The 16066-nt window shown below is 44.4% G+C and overlaps 1 protein-coding gene across 14 annotated transcripts in view; it reads right to left on the bottom strand.

Annotated features, from left to right (window-relative positions):
- The window catches only part of TRIO (trio Rho guanine nucleotide exchange factor), a 3493742-nt gene that overhangs the window by 3227032 nt on the left and 250644 nt on the right, over positions 1 to 16066 (bottom strand). For all 14 annotated transcript variants that reach the window (XR_012724343.1, XR_012724344.1, XR_012724345.1 and 11 more), the window contains exon 9: positions 6240 to 6362. Coding sequence is in view for 11 of the 14 variants with exons in the window: in XM_075314973.1 (XP_075171088.1) it covers positions 6240 to 6362 (123 nt within the window). In the remaining 3 variants the exon portion in view is untranslated. The remainder of the gene's footprint in view (positions 1 to 6239; positions 6363 to 16066) is intronic.

The following is a 16066-nucleotide window of genomic DNA, read 5'->3' as shown; positions in this document are numbered from 1 at the left end:
GTCCATGAATAGAGCCAGCTTACAATCCTCCCCTACTGCCTCCACTCCGTGAATGTTCGTGTTGTTACTTAGGGCGACCGCAAGGTGCTCCATGACTATGACGTATAGCAGGGATGTCAGCGGACATCCCTGTCTCGTACCATTGAAAACCGAAAAGAATGATGATAGAAACTTATTTGTCCTGACTTTTGCTGATGTTTTGGAAAAAAGGACGCGATTCGACCCAAAAATTTCTGACCCAAACCCAACTGTCTCAGGGCCGCCATCATAAAGCTCCAGCTGACCCGGTCGAAGGCCTTCTCCGCGTCCACTGAAAGTAAACGCATGGCGAGAGACAGAGCCCTCGACCGAGCTATCAGAAGGAACAATTTGTTATGGTTGTCCCGTGCCTCCCGGCCTTTTACAAATCCCACCTGGTCCGTGTGTATTATCCCAGGCAGGGACGGGGCAAGTCTGTTAGCAAGTGCCTTAGAGAAAATCCTCAAGTCCAAGTTGATCAGTGAAATGGGTCTGTAATTTGTAACCAACAAGTGGTCCTTCCCTGGTTTGGGGTTTAACACAGATATAGGCTTCGATAGACTGTGCTACCCATTGGGAGTTATCAGATATGAAGTTAAATACTTTGGTCAGGAACGGGGATAACTGGGTCTGAAAAACTTTATAGAACTTGGGGGTAAAACCATCCGGACCTGGGCTTTTGCCTGGGGGGAGAATCACTTATAATAGAGGCCACTTCTGTCTCTGTAAAGTCTGCATCTCAATTGTCAACCTCAGTGGTACCGTGTTTTTCCAAAAATAAGACACTGTCTTATATTTTTTTTTGCCCCCCCAAAAAAGCACTAGGGCTTATTTTTGGACAAGGTCTTATTCTTGGAGAAACACGGTTGGGGGCAAGTTTACCCCCCCAAAAAAGCTGACCCCCCCACTTCCCAGCAGACTCATACTCACCAGACCAGGACTTCTGCGTGGCTCCCAGGTCCTCCCTGTGATCTCCGGTCGGTGCTGCACGCCGTCCTACCCTGCTGCTAGCTGACATACTGACACACACAGCAGATCACACACACACACACACAGCCGATCGCAGGCACACACAGCCGATCACACACAGCAGATCGCAGGCACACACAGCCGATCGCAGAAAACACAGCCGATTGCAGACACACACACACACAGCCGATCGCCGTGCAACACATCACATCCAGCACTTACGGCAGCAGGGAATGAAGCAAGTCACGTGTCCCGCCGCAGGTCCTGTTCGTCGCGCTGCACTGCACTTCCGCTCAGGATTCTGCCGGCGAGAAGACATCGGTGTCGCTGGATGAGGTGACTGTGTATGCGATCCGATGTGTGTGTGTGTGATTTGATGTTTGTGTGTGTGATCTGATTGTGTGGGATCCGATGTTTGTGTGTGAGATCTGGTGTGTGTGTATGTGTGTGTGTGTGTGTGTGAGAGAGAGCTGATGTGTGTGGGTGTGCGATAGCTACAGGTCCTGCCGCTCAGTGTCGGGTGAGTGTAATTGCCGGGTGCCGCTGTCTATAATGAAGTGTCCTGCAGTATCTGTAACCTTTTTAGCTGCACGGACACTTCATTATAGATCCGCGACTAGGGCTTATTTTCGGGGGAGGGCTTATATTTAAGCCTTGCTCCGAAAATGCTGAAAATCCCTGCTAGGGCTTATTTTTGCGGGGGGGTGGGGGGGGGAGGTCTTATTTTTGGAAAAACACGGTAGGTATAGTAGTCTTCAGGGCTGTTTTAAGTATGTAATAGTTTATTTTAGTCTGTAAAGCTTCTTGTGGCATGTCTCTGAATATGTCCCTTATGTAGTAAAGTTCGCTATAATATTTTTCAAAATGCTTCGCTATGTGAATTGGGTTCCGAGTCAAACGGCCATCTGATTTTTTGATCATAGGGATATGGCTAGGGTCCCCCCTCGGATGTAATAACCTAGCTAGTAGTCTACCACATTTGTCTCCATATTCATACATAAATCTTTTTATTCTATTCCTGTGGCGCTCGTATTGTCGGTCCAGGATGGATTTAAGTTCCTCCCTATTTTTAACTAGCTCTGTCAGTGTCACCGGGGATAGCGTCCGCTTATGGGTCTTTTCAAGGTCTGAAATTGTCTGAAGTAAAGACATAATGGTTTGGGCCTTCTCCCTCTTAATCCTAGCCCCATGTTTGATCAGAATCCCTCTCAACACACACTTGAGTGTCTCCCACTGCGTAGGTAAGGTAGTAGTGTCTCCTGAGTGAATCTACAAGAATTCGTCTATAGTGTTCTGCAGGTCCCTTAAGCATACCTGGTCCCTCAGCAAACTATCATTCAGCCGCCAAGACCACGGCCTCCCAGGTCTGTCCGGATTAGTGAGGCTCAGGAATATGAGGGCATGATCTGACCAAGAGATACTGCCTATAGATGCCTGTATCTGCCATGTCAGAGCCTTCTGGCTAACAAGGAATAGGTCTATGCGGCTGTATGAATAATGAGCCGGGGAGAAATAGGTGTAGTCCCGATCTACTGGGTGTAGCGTTCTCCATGCATCCACCAGTCTGAGTTCTTGTATACACCGTTTAACCTTCGTTAACTTTCTCTCAATAAGGAAGCTATATCCCGATGTTGTGTCTACCTTAGGGTCCAATGTAAAGTTAAAATCGCCGCCCACGATCACAGTCCCTTCTGCGAATTCATCCAGTGATGACATGAGAGAGGAGCAGAACGTCGCCGGGTCTCTGTTTGGTAGATACCAATTAACAATGGTCAAAATAGATGAGTTAAGATTAATTTTCAGAAATATAAATCTTCCCTCAGTGTCCACCCGTGTATCCAGAACCATGTGCACCAGGGTCTTATGGAAGCCTATGGACACCCCTTTGGATTTTGACTCTGGGTTGGAGCTATGGACCCAGTTAGTATAATACCTGTCTCTAAAGATGGGGAGATGTCCCATTTTGAAATGTGTTTCTTGAATCTATAATATATGGACTCTTTTTGTGCATGTCAAAGAATACCTGGGAGCGTTTTTGCGGGACATTGAGTCCCCTCACATTTAGTGAGCCCCAATTGATCTGTGATATTTCTATATGGAGGGACGGTGGGGACTCTAGGGATACGTTCGGGGATTAGGAAGAGAGAGAGATGTGGAAGCAGGTAGGGTAGAGAGAGCAGAAAGAGAGAAAAGGAAATGAAAGGAAAAAGGTAAGAAGGTCGAGTATGCGAAAGAAACTACCAACAAAACAGTAGAAACTACAGGCAGGGAGGACGAAACACCTCCCTCCTGCAAGGTCACTACAAAACCCTAAGGCTATGTGCGCACGTTGCGTACTTCACTGCAGAAATTTCTGCAGCGATCTGAAGAGCACACGTGCGCTTCAAATCGCTGCCGAAAATGTCCGTAGTGAAAAAAAAAAAAGCTGATTCCATGTGCTCTGACTGCAGCTCCTGCCATAGACAGAGCAGGAGCTGCCGGCAAAGCGCATGGAAGAAGTGACATGTCACTTCTTAGAACGCGCGCTTCGGGCAGCAGCCGAAGCGCTGCACTCTAAAACGCCACGTGCGCACGGCTCCTGCATAATCTTTTTAGATTATGCAGGGGACGCAGGACGCATGCAGTTACGCTGCGCTACAAAGCGCGCCTTAGGCTACATGCGCACTCTGCGTTTTTGGCTGCAGTTTTGTTGTCAGAACTTTCTGACATTTGACTTCCCAGCAAAGTCTATGAGAAGTCAGATTTGCTATGCGAACATTGCAGTTTATTTGTCAGCATTTTATTTGTCAAATGTTTGTGACAAAAAAAATGTAGCATGTTTATTCTTCCTGCGTTTTTGTCAACATTTGTCACAAAAATGCAGCAAAAACGCATGTTGTGAAAACCGCACCAAAAACGCACCTACAATTACAAGCGTTTTTTGTAACATTTCCAGGCTCTCTCTGACAAGGTGCAGTTTTGGCTGCAGTTTTGGCTGCAGTTTGTGAACACAAAAAGATGAAGCGTGCGCATGTAGCCTAAAAGAAAGATTAAGGGTAACTGCGTATGTATACAAAATACCAATCTATCTAGACTAGGGATGGTGAGACTACGCCACTCCTTTATGGCGTGTTATCCCAATCAGGGAGGGAACTTTGTACAAAGGAGCCCCCTGCCCCGGACCAACAGTAAACAACTTTTGAATTATTTAACTTAGATTAACAGCCAGAGCCCTATATAAGGTAAAGATATAGGGCCCAGGAAGGATACACCTAGGTTACTAATCGGTAGCCATTTTTTCCAGAACCCATGACAGCAACCATATAATCACGTGGTGCTGTCATGGGTGAGGGGAAAATTGTGCTATACACAGTCACGGGGTGCCCTCTCCCCCCCAAGAGGGTGGGAGGGGACCCCCCGCCTTCATATTCAGAAAGACTTAATCCCCCCTGACAAAATACATGGCAATACTATGAAGTACATTCTATTAAGAAACAACCCAGTGAATTTTTGTTATTAAACCAATAACTCCTTAAACTTTAAACTGGTCCGCCTCTTCTTCCTCTCCAAGGACCATGCACACGATCACCTTCTGGGGCAGCATTTGGAATTTTTTTGCCGCTACGCCATATACCTATCAGATTAATTGATTTTATATTTTGATAGATCGGGCATTTCTGAAGGCGGCGATAAAAAAATGTGTATATTTTTTTAACCCTTTCGTTTGCAATGGGGTGAAAGGGGGGTTATTTGAACTTTGGTTTTTTTTACTTTTTTTTTTACTAGTCCCCCTAGGGGGCTATATGGAGCCACAATGCGAGATCGCTCTGTCCTATCTGCTGATCACAGCTACACAGCTGTTAACAGCAGATATGGTCACTTCCTGATTCATTCGGCTCCGGGCCGAGTGAAACCGAAAGTTACTCATGATAGCAATAGGCGTTATCACATGACCCTGTGCTACCATGGCAACCACCGTAAGTCACGTGATCACGCACGTGACTTCTGGTGGTGGCAGCGGTAAGTGAAAATAATGGCCGCGCGCATATACATCTCGCTGCCAGACTTTGGCAGCAAGATGTAAGGGGTTAAATGTTCCGGGTGGAATGAGATTCCACGCGGAACATGCAGGCACACATGTCAGCTGTTGAAAACGGCTGATATGTGCGCGGATCGCCGCGACCTGCCAACGGCAGGGGGCGGAGTTAACCTCACACGATCCATGATGCATAGATCCGTCAAAGGTCGTGAAGGGGTTAAATATTAGTCTTTCTTTGTAAAACTCACTTACCTGCAGTGTCCAAATGCAGCATGTTATGTCTGCTCTAACATTATAAGAGACAGGCCAGGAGTCCTCTAGTATTATATAGTGACAGCTGCAAAGGTTTCTGGGAGTTTTCGGGTGTATAAAAGGTCGCAATTAACAGTAATCAGAGGATAGTTGTTAGATCTTGTTTTCTGTTCATGTGTGTGGAGGTGCAAGAGCCTGATGTACAAGATTCATATTGTACAGAAAATGGCCTTTTTTGTCTGATGTTATTTTTCTTTTACTGAGGAACGGAATTTTCTTAAAAATAAAATCATTTGGAAAATATTTGCATCCAACAGAATCATTTTGAAATCCCATGCTTCACATTTCTATAATGGCCATACTATAGCAGAAAACCTGAAAATGGAGTGTGCATATTGTATTCCCTATGGCTTGCTTCTCCACATTCAACTCAAGTTCCAGGTAGAGGCGGTAAAATGTCTGACACCTATGTGAAGTAATACTTCCGATAAAGGACTGTGGGACCTGTCTTACAGAACTCGCATCACTGCCTCTTCTTAGCTGAGAAGAGAGACTTGGGAGCTGCCAGACGAACTACGGGTTTGACGAGTCCATCCGTGCCATTAACAGGCCACCAGCAGCGTGGCATTAAAAATGTCCACCTTCTTCTACAGTCTGTGCCCACTGGACGTCTCACAAATACCGCCAGACCAAACCACTCCTCATTTGAAGACAGGCAGCCTCCGCAGTCCACAGTAGCAACACCAAGGCGAGGTGAGGCCCTTGCAAAGGATAAATTCAGGAATTCGAGCAAAATGTTGGGAGCTCAGCACATCTCGGCTACATAACGCCCCCTGAGCAATCCATTTAGTAAAAATATTTAGTAAAAACTTATACAACATAAGGATTAGATAATTTTATTAATACGTTATTAACCTAAATTCTGATATTTGTTGTTAGATAGATACCAACTCAAGAGTGGAAAAAGTAAAAGGAAGCTTACCATACAGTTCATAGCAAAATGATTGTGCTGTGTTTGCAGCTCCAGTGCTTTGTTGTGGCTGATGCCTATATCAGAGTAACTTGTCAAAAAAAGTCCTTTATTATGCGCAATCCAGTCAAACATCTAAAGAAACCAAATGTACAGTAATATTACTACATAGTTATATACGTAGAAAAAGATATGTCAATTAAGTTAAATGTTTCTTCACCAATTATACTTTCTAAATCGCTAGATCATTTAAAATACACAATGATATTTGTTGAGAGAAAAGAACTAAGGCCTTTTTTAACCCCTTAGAGACTGATCTAATTTTGGCTTTAATGACCAAGCCAAATTTTAAAAATGTGACTAACGTCACTTTCCGAGGTAATTACTCTGGAACGCTTCAACAGATTTCAGTGATGAGATTATTTTTTTCGTGACATATTGTACGTGGGGATGAATGGACCCCATAGATGTTCGGGTTCGACCTAACTGGGAAGGTCCACTTCCACGGACACGTTGACAAGTGCTTGTGGCCAGGTATGCGACAGGTCTCTGACATCACGCTGGGTGAACCTTGTGGATGCAGGAACAGAGTTGGAGCATGGAAAGGCACACATGCTGCAGACACCAAGAATTGTGGGCATAGTTCCATCAGAGTTTCCACCAACTTTCTACACCAATTCCTACACCCACTCCTCCATCTCTAAACCATCCCAATCCCTTCAGTCTCCCTCCATTTGTGTGCGCGCGTGTCTCTCTGTGTTTCTCTCTTTCTCTGTGTTTCTCTCTGCCCCCCCCCCCCACCCCGTGTCTCGGACTCCCGTGGCAACCAGACAGTGATCCGCCGGACCCGGATTATTAGCAATCCGCTCAACTCTACACACCACGTCACGCGCATGCATAGTCCATGCCTGTCATATGTGCATTCCACTCGTTTGCACCGCTTGTTATATCCCTATACTAAAGCTTGCGTTGATACGCATATCTACATCTCCACACTTCCTGGATCAAGCACTAGCGCCTCCCCCAGCATCCTCCCGCGCACGCGCCATCACATGCGTTCCACCTATGCGTGCCACCCAGCCTAACCAGGAAGTGATGCGATCCTCACCTCCTATAAAATGGCCCTACCCTGCATTATGCCTCCACGTCACGCCGTACTAACCACCGCTGTTACAGCTCTTCTTTTTCCACTTATTGGTACGTGCTCACTTAACATTTGTATTCTTTATATACACCAGACTCTTCTTGTTTCTGGAAAATGTGATGCTCTCTACTTTACTTCACTGACGGTTGTCCATGGAGACCCGTGCATCATAGCTTCCCTACATTAAGTATGTGTTTACCTTGTATATGTTTGTATATATTTGTATATTTTTCACTTGTAAATATTCACTATGTATTTTTAACCTTTGCAGGCAACAACCTTGATAAAGGTGTTACAACCGAAAGGTTGGTGTTGCTACTGTTGGGTTTCACATTTTTGCAGTTTGTCAATCAAACACTTGCATGAAAACAATTCCTCCTCCTTTCCTTTGAGTGCTTGGGTATTTGCTATTTGTTCTCCCCTGGTGGCGGCCCTGCCCAATGTCTGCGACATATTACCATGAAAATCCACGGACTTTCCTTGCAGAAACAAGAATTTTACTTCTCTGCTCTCAGTTGCGGTGAATATCGCATTAGACTCCGCCATTTTGTTTTCCCGAGTGCGTAGAACACTGTTGCCATAAGCTTCTAACACAAAATTTTGAAAACATATCTTAGACACATAAGGATTTCATGTGATGTAACATTCGTTACCATAGAAACAAAAAAAGATCACAAAGATAGAGACTTATCAGCAGCACCTTGTAGATTAGATTTTGGTAATCCTAATTGACCTACAACGGGAAAGGTTAATTCTGATTTCCTGTCAGATAGTGAGAAAAATAATTACTAGGGATGATCGAATACCAAAATATCCGCTTCGACGAATATGTCGCGCACAGTCACTCTCTCAGAGCACTGTGACAGCTGTGCAGCGCAGTGCCAGTGATCGGTGAGTATGAAACAGAGAGGGAGAGACCGAATGACCAGAATGCCCGCTGCCTTATATAGCCCCTATGACGCTGTGCTGCCAAGCCAATCACAGTAACACCACAACAAAGATGGCTGTGGCATTACCGTGAGGGCAAGCAACATCAGATGTGTTTAATGGCTGGAAAACAGGCGCCAGGAAGTCAGAAATTAAACTGAAAGTATCGGAGCGGATACTGGTTTATTCGTCAAATAACGAATAGTGCGAATACCTTATTATCTGTCAGATACTGAAAAGTCAGGGCTGTGGAGTCGGTAAGCCAAACCTTCGACTCCGACTCCGACTCCTCAAATTCTCTTGCACCGACTCCGACTCCGACTCCGGCTCCGACTCCGACTCCTACATATATTGCTTAGTTAGGTGAAAAATTTATTGTAGTACATGAATATGTGTATGTGAACATCAGACATTTAATAATTTTTATGATACGATAATCAAGATATTTGGATAGAACATAAAATATATTTATTGGAATACAACTTTAGAACACAAAAAACTGTAATAAATTGTAAATATGTAATACACTATGTAATATACAGTAGATTACATATATATCTTGTGTGTGTATATACACTGTGTGTATATATATATATATATTACATATTTACAATTTATTAGTTTTTTGTGTTCTAAAGTTGTATTCCAATAAATATTTTATGTTCTATCCAAATATCTTGATTATTGTATCATAAAAACAATTAAATGTCTGATGTTCACATTGTACTACAATAAATTTTTCACTTAAATATAAGCATTATACTAAATGTTGTTATTTAGTAAAATATTCAGCACATTCTGCATTGCACTCCTGTCCCCAATTTATTATATATTTTAAGAGTCGGAGTCGGTGCATTTTATACCGACTCCGACTCCACCAAAATGAGCTCCGACTCCGACTCCACAGCCCTGTGAAAAGTGGCGAATACATTCGCTCATCCTTAGTAATTACTTAACGGTAATGTGTTTTTTCTGAACCCATGACAGCACCACGAGAGAGAGAATCCACCCTTCAAGGACAGGAAACCTACAGGATAAAAAGGGGCGGCACCTCTCCCTGCATCAGTTGGTTACTGAGCCTGAAAAGGACCTCCGGCAAGGAACATCATTAGCACAAAAAATTCCACCACCAACATAATCCACGTTCAGAAAACACACAGAATAAAATCTGTAATGTGCAGGGAGCTAATGGAAAGGTAATGTCATGGGTTCAGAAAAAATACATTACCGGTGAGTAACTTTTCCATCACCCATGACAGCACCAAGAGAGAATTACAAAGACAGAATCAGCTAGGGAGGGACTACAGTTTGCAGAACCAGTTTCCTAAAGGTAAGGTCAGTGAAAGATAAATCCAAGCGATAATGCCTATAAAAAGTGGAAGGTAAGGACCAAATGGCCGCCTTACAGATCTGTTCAATGGTCACGTCCGATCTCTCAAAGCAGGAGGATGCCATCACTCGTAAAGTGAGCCTTCAGACCTGCAGGCATCTCCCTACCACTGGCCAAGTAGGCAACTGAAATAGCATGTAGCCACATATTCCACATTTTGTACTGACATAATCAGGATTGCATCCTACCAAACGATAAATCCACTTATATCCTCAAACCAAGAATATATGATGCCAAACTTCCTTAAAAATACTTTATTTATTTAACAAAAAATAAAAACACAAACAACCATAAAGGCACAGCAGGGTAGAGAGGTATACAACTGACTCCCACGGATTGGGGGAGGGTGGGTGGGGGCCGAAAATAGGTCTAACACCTTATATAGTACAGTATTACAACAGAATCCTTGGTCTGTATACACATATAGTAAATATATGAATGCTAAATCACCGTCACATAGCCTACATGGGGGAAAGTCGGGAGTAACCCTATATGAGCACACTGATTCAATTAATTAACACAGACATCTAGAAAAATGATGTTCTTCCAAAATATAGGTACATTTATAACAACATATTGAGGTCAGTCTGCTCACTTAACAGCGACTTTAATCCCATATAGCCAAATGGATCGGATTTTGCTTACTATTTAGGGAGCATTCATGTTAATTAAACCCCCCGTAGGTAACCACCACACCTATGGGCCACAAAGGGGAGCCTTTCGACTAATAAATGGCCCCCTAGCATTCCCCAAGTGGGGCATGTACCTTGGGGGCACCCACACCCTCTCACTTCCAGAATTCTGGGACCGAGAGGTATGTGGCTCCCAGCGTCTAAAACCTGTGACCCACCGGTTAGGTGAAAAATCCACATGGGAAAGTTACAACAAAAATTACAATGGTATAGTATAGGTATAAAGACCTGACCAGAATGGTAACGGATCCCACCCGCCAAGCCTCAACGCGTTTCACCGCCAAGGGCTTTGTCAGAAGGCAGATACACACCCTACGTGGCTAACACCCTTTGTATATTCACCTAAAAATGTCTGCATGTGGTCCGTAATTGCATAATGAGTTCCATGTTTTCGTCGGTGCGGTGTAGTTCCGGCCTGAGGACAGAGCGAAAGTTACCTCACTCTGTTTCCGGCCTGGGGAGGGACACACGCAGGCCCGGCAGCCATGGCAACGCGATGCCACCGCTACCGGGCATGCGCGCGGCCCCCACCCTGCGGCCGTACTGCAGAGCGAGGAGTCCTCCGGCCTGATACTACCCGCGCTCAGCATGGATAGCTCAGCAGCAATGATAGCACCCGCAGCATGAATCACACGCATCTCCTCCTGAGGATCAAAACCGCCCAGTTTCCATATGCACCTCTCCATTTTATTTTATAAATAACAACAAGTCAATAATACCCACAGACCAATTTGCATTATACTGTTGACCCGGGCAATATAGAAAAGTGAAACATATATAATATACAAAACACATAGTTACACATTAACTGATTGTGGACCATATGGGCCAAACATTCCCACACACCCCTTGCCAATCCCAGTCTAAAGGCACTAGTGCCATATCTCCCATTAATCTTATACACACCCACCGAAAGATTATTATATAAACCCCCTATATGGACTCCCAGTGGCATTAGAGAACATCTTTCTATACCCAGCACCCATACCAAAACTAGCAGAATTTATAAGGACCCCACAACCCGCAAAAACCAACCACCCTACCCCAATTAAAATGCACCATACATGTGCCAAACCGTATACCCATATTTTAACCCTATCACGAATCAAAATTAGGGAGGAAAGGGGTAGAGGGAAGGGCGAGAGGTGGGGGGGAGGGGGGGGAAGAAGAAAATAACAATGGGAGCAGAAGGAAACAAATATAATCAATAAATAAATAAATCTAAGAAATTTCCGCCCCTCAGTATGTGCCCTGCGGTTGATATTTTTGTGAAACTGGTGTCCCGTGATATTGAACAACTCAATTGCAAACCTAATAGGTTTTCGAATTTAAATACGTTAGAAAAAAAGGCCCTTAATGAAATAAAGGGGTTGACCGACATGCAATTTAAGCCACCTGACAAGGGTGGCAACCTTGTCATCTGGCCTAATAGCATGTATGAGAAAGAAGCTAGTAGGCAGTTAAGTAATAAGGCATGCTACAGAAGGTTGTATACGGACCCGTTGCCAGGGTTTCAGAACAAACTAGTAAACATTCTGGAGCATGCTCTCGGGGAAGGCATAATTCCAAAAAAAATTATTCGACAGTTTAGTCGTTAAACATCCAAAGATGCCAACCCTGTACTTTACACCGAAACTGCACAAGAATAACAGCTGCCCCCTGGACTCCCCAATAGTATCAGGGTTGGAAGGGCTATGTGAGAGGGTATGTCAGATGCTGGACTACTATCTGAAGCCGCTGGCTGCCTCTCTCCCATCGTACATTAGGGACACCACTGAAGCACTTAAAAGATTGGATAATATCGTGCTTGAATCGGGTACCATCATGGTGACTGCTGACGTGGAAAGTTTGTATACGTCTATCAGCCACCATGATGGTCTCAGAGCTGTGAAATATTTTCTGAGCACTAGCAATTTGGAGGGCGAGTTAGCTGAACTCCTCTTGACATTGTTAGAGTTCATTCTGACCCACAATGTCTTTACGTTAAGGGGGCCACGTACATCAAGCAGCAGGGCACTACCATGGGGGCGGCATGCGCCCCAGCCTATGCCAATCTTTTCTTGGGGGCATGGGAAAGAGAAATATTCCTCACGGAACCAGACGTCAGCATCCATAAAGTTAACAACTGGATGCGATATATAGATGACGTCTGGTTCCTGTGGGATGGATGCCCCAGAGAATTGAAGAAGTTTGTTGACAGACTTAATAATTCTGCCAACATTTTCCTTAAGTACCGGTTTGGCCGGGAAATAGATTTCCTGGATCTTAAAATCCAAACATCTGAGGACGGGAGGCTAACAACGGAGATGTATAGGAAACCAACGGCAACTAACGCATTTCTACATGCCCAATCGTCGCACCTTCCTGCGACGATTAAAAGCATTCCTGTCCCACAATTCCTCAGAGCCCGGAGGATCTGTTCTTCTGAGGAGGAATTCTCGGTGCAGGCAGAGGACCTAACACAAAGGTTCCTGCACCGAGGATACAGCAGAAGAACGATCAAAAAAGGATACAACCGAGCAAGAAAGACTCCTGATTGTAAAAGCCATCGATCAGATTAGGATCGATGTACGAGGGGGTGATATAGGCAGGACCCTTGCGTGCCTGGAAAGCCGGTGGACTTACAGGCTGGGTACTGTGGCCCCTGAGGACCTCAATGAAAACTTTGGTTTTAATGCCTTTATGTGAACAACTTACCTGTACTGGTTGAGATGTCTTTTTAATATTTAATTTTTAATTGTTGTACCTGTTGTTTATGTGTTATATAGTTGGCACATATGTATAATCTGGTACAGGGGATAACATACCCTGCTGGAGTGCTAATTTATATCCTTGTTCTTCTTTTGAGGTTATCGCCACCCAGTCCCTGGACCATATATTCAATATGTATGAATGAAGACCGGAGCTTCAAACTATGGCAATATTGGATTATTGGACTGTTCATTTCCAGCCTGCCACCTACTTATGTGGTACTATTTGCTGTCAACAAATTAGCCGGATGGATACCGTAACATCATTGGGTGGACCATATGATATGTGGATGAAGGTTGAAGTACTCACCACGGCTGATGAAGATAGACTGATGGTTTTGGTCTACTTTATTGATTGGACCCTGTGCTTGCTCTTTTGTAGCTATGTTGGGGGCTATTGTGGACCAGGAGTATGAGTACATCCTTGTTTCCTTCTGCTCCCATTGTTCTTCTCCCCCCCCCCCCCGCCGCCCTTCCCTCTACCCCTTTCCTCACTAATTTCGATTTGTGATAGGGTTAAAATATGGGTATACGGTTTGGCACATGTATGGTGCATTTTAATTGGGGTAGGGTGGTTGGTTTTTGAAGGTTGTGGGGTCCTTATAAATTCTGCTAGTTTTGGTATGGGTGCTGGGTATAGAAAGATGTTCTCTAATGCCACTGGGAGTCCATATAGGGGGTTTATATAATAATCTTTTGGGGGGGTGTATAAGATTAATGGGAGATATGGCACTAGTGCCTTTAGACTGGGATTGGCAAGGGGTGTGGAAATGTTTGGCCCATATGGTCCACAATCAGTTAATGTGTAACTATGTGTTTTGTATATTATATATGTTTCACTTTTCTATATTGCCCGGGTCAACAGTATAATGCAAATTGGTCTGTGGGTATTATTGACTTGTTGTTATTTATAAAATAAAATGGAGAGGTGCATATGGAAACTGGGCGGTTTTGATCCTCAGGAGGAGATGCGTGTGATTCATGCTGCGGGTGCTGTCATTGCTGCTGAGCTATCCATGCTGAGCGCGGGTAGTATCAGGCCGGAGGACTCCTCGCTCTGCAGTAAGGCCGCAGGGTGGGGGCCGCGCACATGCCCGGTAGCGGTGGCATCGCGTTGCCATGGCTGCCGGGCCTGCGTGTGTCCCTCCCCAGGCCGGAAACAGAGTGAGGTAACTTCCGCTCTGTCCTCAGGCCGGAACTACACCACGCCGACGAAAACATGGAACTCATTATGCAATTACGGACCACATGCAGACATTTTTAGGTGAATATATAAAGGGTGTTAGCCACGTAGGGTGTGTATCTGCCTCCTGACGAAGCCCTAGGTGGTGAAACGCGTTGAGGCTTGGCGGGTGGGATCCGTTACCATTCTGGTCAGGTCTTTATACCTATACTATACCATTGTAATTTTTGTTGTAACTTTACCATGTGGATTTTTCACCTAATCGGTGAGTCACAGGTTTTAGACGCTGGGAGCCACATACCTCTCGGTCCCAGAATTCTGGAAGTGATAGGGTGTGGGTGCCCCCAAGGTACATGCCCCACTTGGGGAATGCTAGGGGGCCATTTATTAGTCGAAAGGCTCCCCTTTGTGGCCCATAGGTGTGGTGGTTACCTACGGGGGGTTTAATTAACATGAATGCTCCCTAAATAGTAAGCAAAATCCGATCCATTTGGCTATATGGGATTAAAGTCGCTGTTAAGTGAGCAGACTGACCTCAATATGTTGTTATAAATGTACCTATATTTTGGAAGAACATCATTTTTCTAGATGTCTGTGTTAATTAATTGAATCAGTGTGCTCATATAGGGTTACTCCCGACTTTCCCCCATGTAGGCTATGTGACGGTGATTTAGCATTCATATATTTACTATATGTGTATACAGACCAAGGATTCTGTTGTAATACTGTACTATATAAGGTGTTAGACCTATTTTCGGCCCCCACCCACCCTCCCCCAATCCGTGGGAGTCAGTTGTATACCTCTCTACCCTGCTGTGCCTTTATGGTTGTTTGTGGGTTTTTTTTGTTTTTTTTTTAAACAATAAATTTTTATTGATTTTCATATATTATTCACAAACATTGTAGAGAACAACCAAAAACTAGAGATGATATATTTGCAATTTGTCATAAGTCGTCAAGAGTTACTATAACATGAAGCTAGGAAACAATCGCTTTAGCTGTCAGATCTAACCATATACTACTTTGCTGGTCGTATTGGTGTCTATAGCCCGAAAGTCGGATGAGTAAATACAAAAAAGTGAACATGGCTCAGGCTATATTCAAAGTCATCCAAATCTTAGTCCTACAACATGGGGGACTTTCAACTATAACCTAAGGAAAGACAAAACGTATAAGGGGACAACAGAAAGAGAGCAAGCAATAAAGTAAGAAGGATGTAGAGGAAAGGGTGTATGGCATTGCACTTTACTTCAGGATCTGTCGGTACAAGGGTGACTCTAGGAACGCCTCCCAGTGGAACCAAGTTTTGGCAATTGTATCCCTTTCCCGGTGGGAACCTGCTATCAGAGACTCCATACGGTGTGTCAGATTCACCTCTGCAAACCACTCCTCCAAGGACGGGGGATCCATAGATCTCCAGTGCCTGGGGATTACTGTTTTCGCAGCCTGCAATAGATGTCTGAGTAGTGATTTTTTTGTACCTAGATTTAGACAAAGGGAACATGTAGAGCAGTATTGCTTCTGGGGATAGTGGGACTGAGATCTCCGTCACCTTCAACACGGTTTTGAGGACTCCCGTCCAGAAAGCGGGCAGAAGCACCATATATGTGACATCGTTACCAACTCCGTTCCACATCGCCAACATGTATCCGGCACTCCAGGAAACCATTTATTTAATGTAGCTGGGACCCTATACCATCTCGAAATTATCTTGTAACTTGTTTCTTGTTATTTGGATGCTATGACTGATTTG

The sequence above is a fragment of the Anomaloglossus baeobatrachus genome, chromosome 6 (genome assembly GCF_048569485.1).
Source record: "Anomaloglossus baeobatrachus isolate aAnoBae1 chromosome 6, aAnoBae1.hap1, whole genome shotgun sequence".
In the NCBI taxonomy this organism is placed as follows: domain Eukaryota; kingdom Metazoa; phylum Chordata; class Amphibia; order Anura; family Aromobatidae; genus Anomaloglossus; species Anomaloglossus baeobatrachus.
The sequence above is the reverse complement of the archived record's forward strand: the minus strand, read 5'-3'. Positions and strand labels throughout refer to the sequence as shown.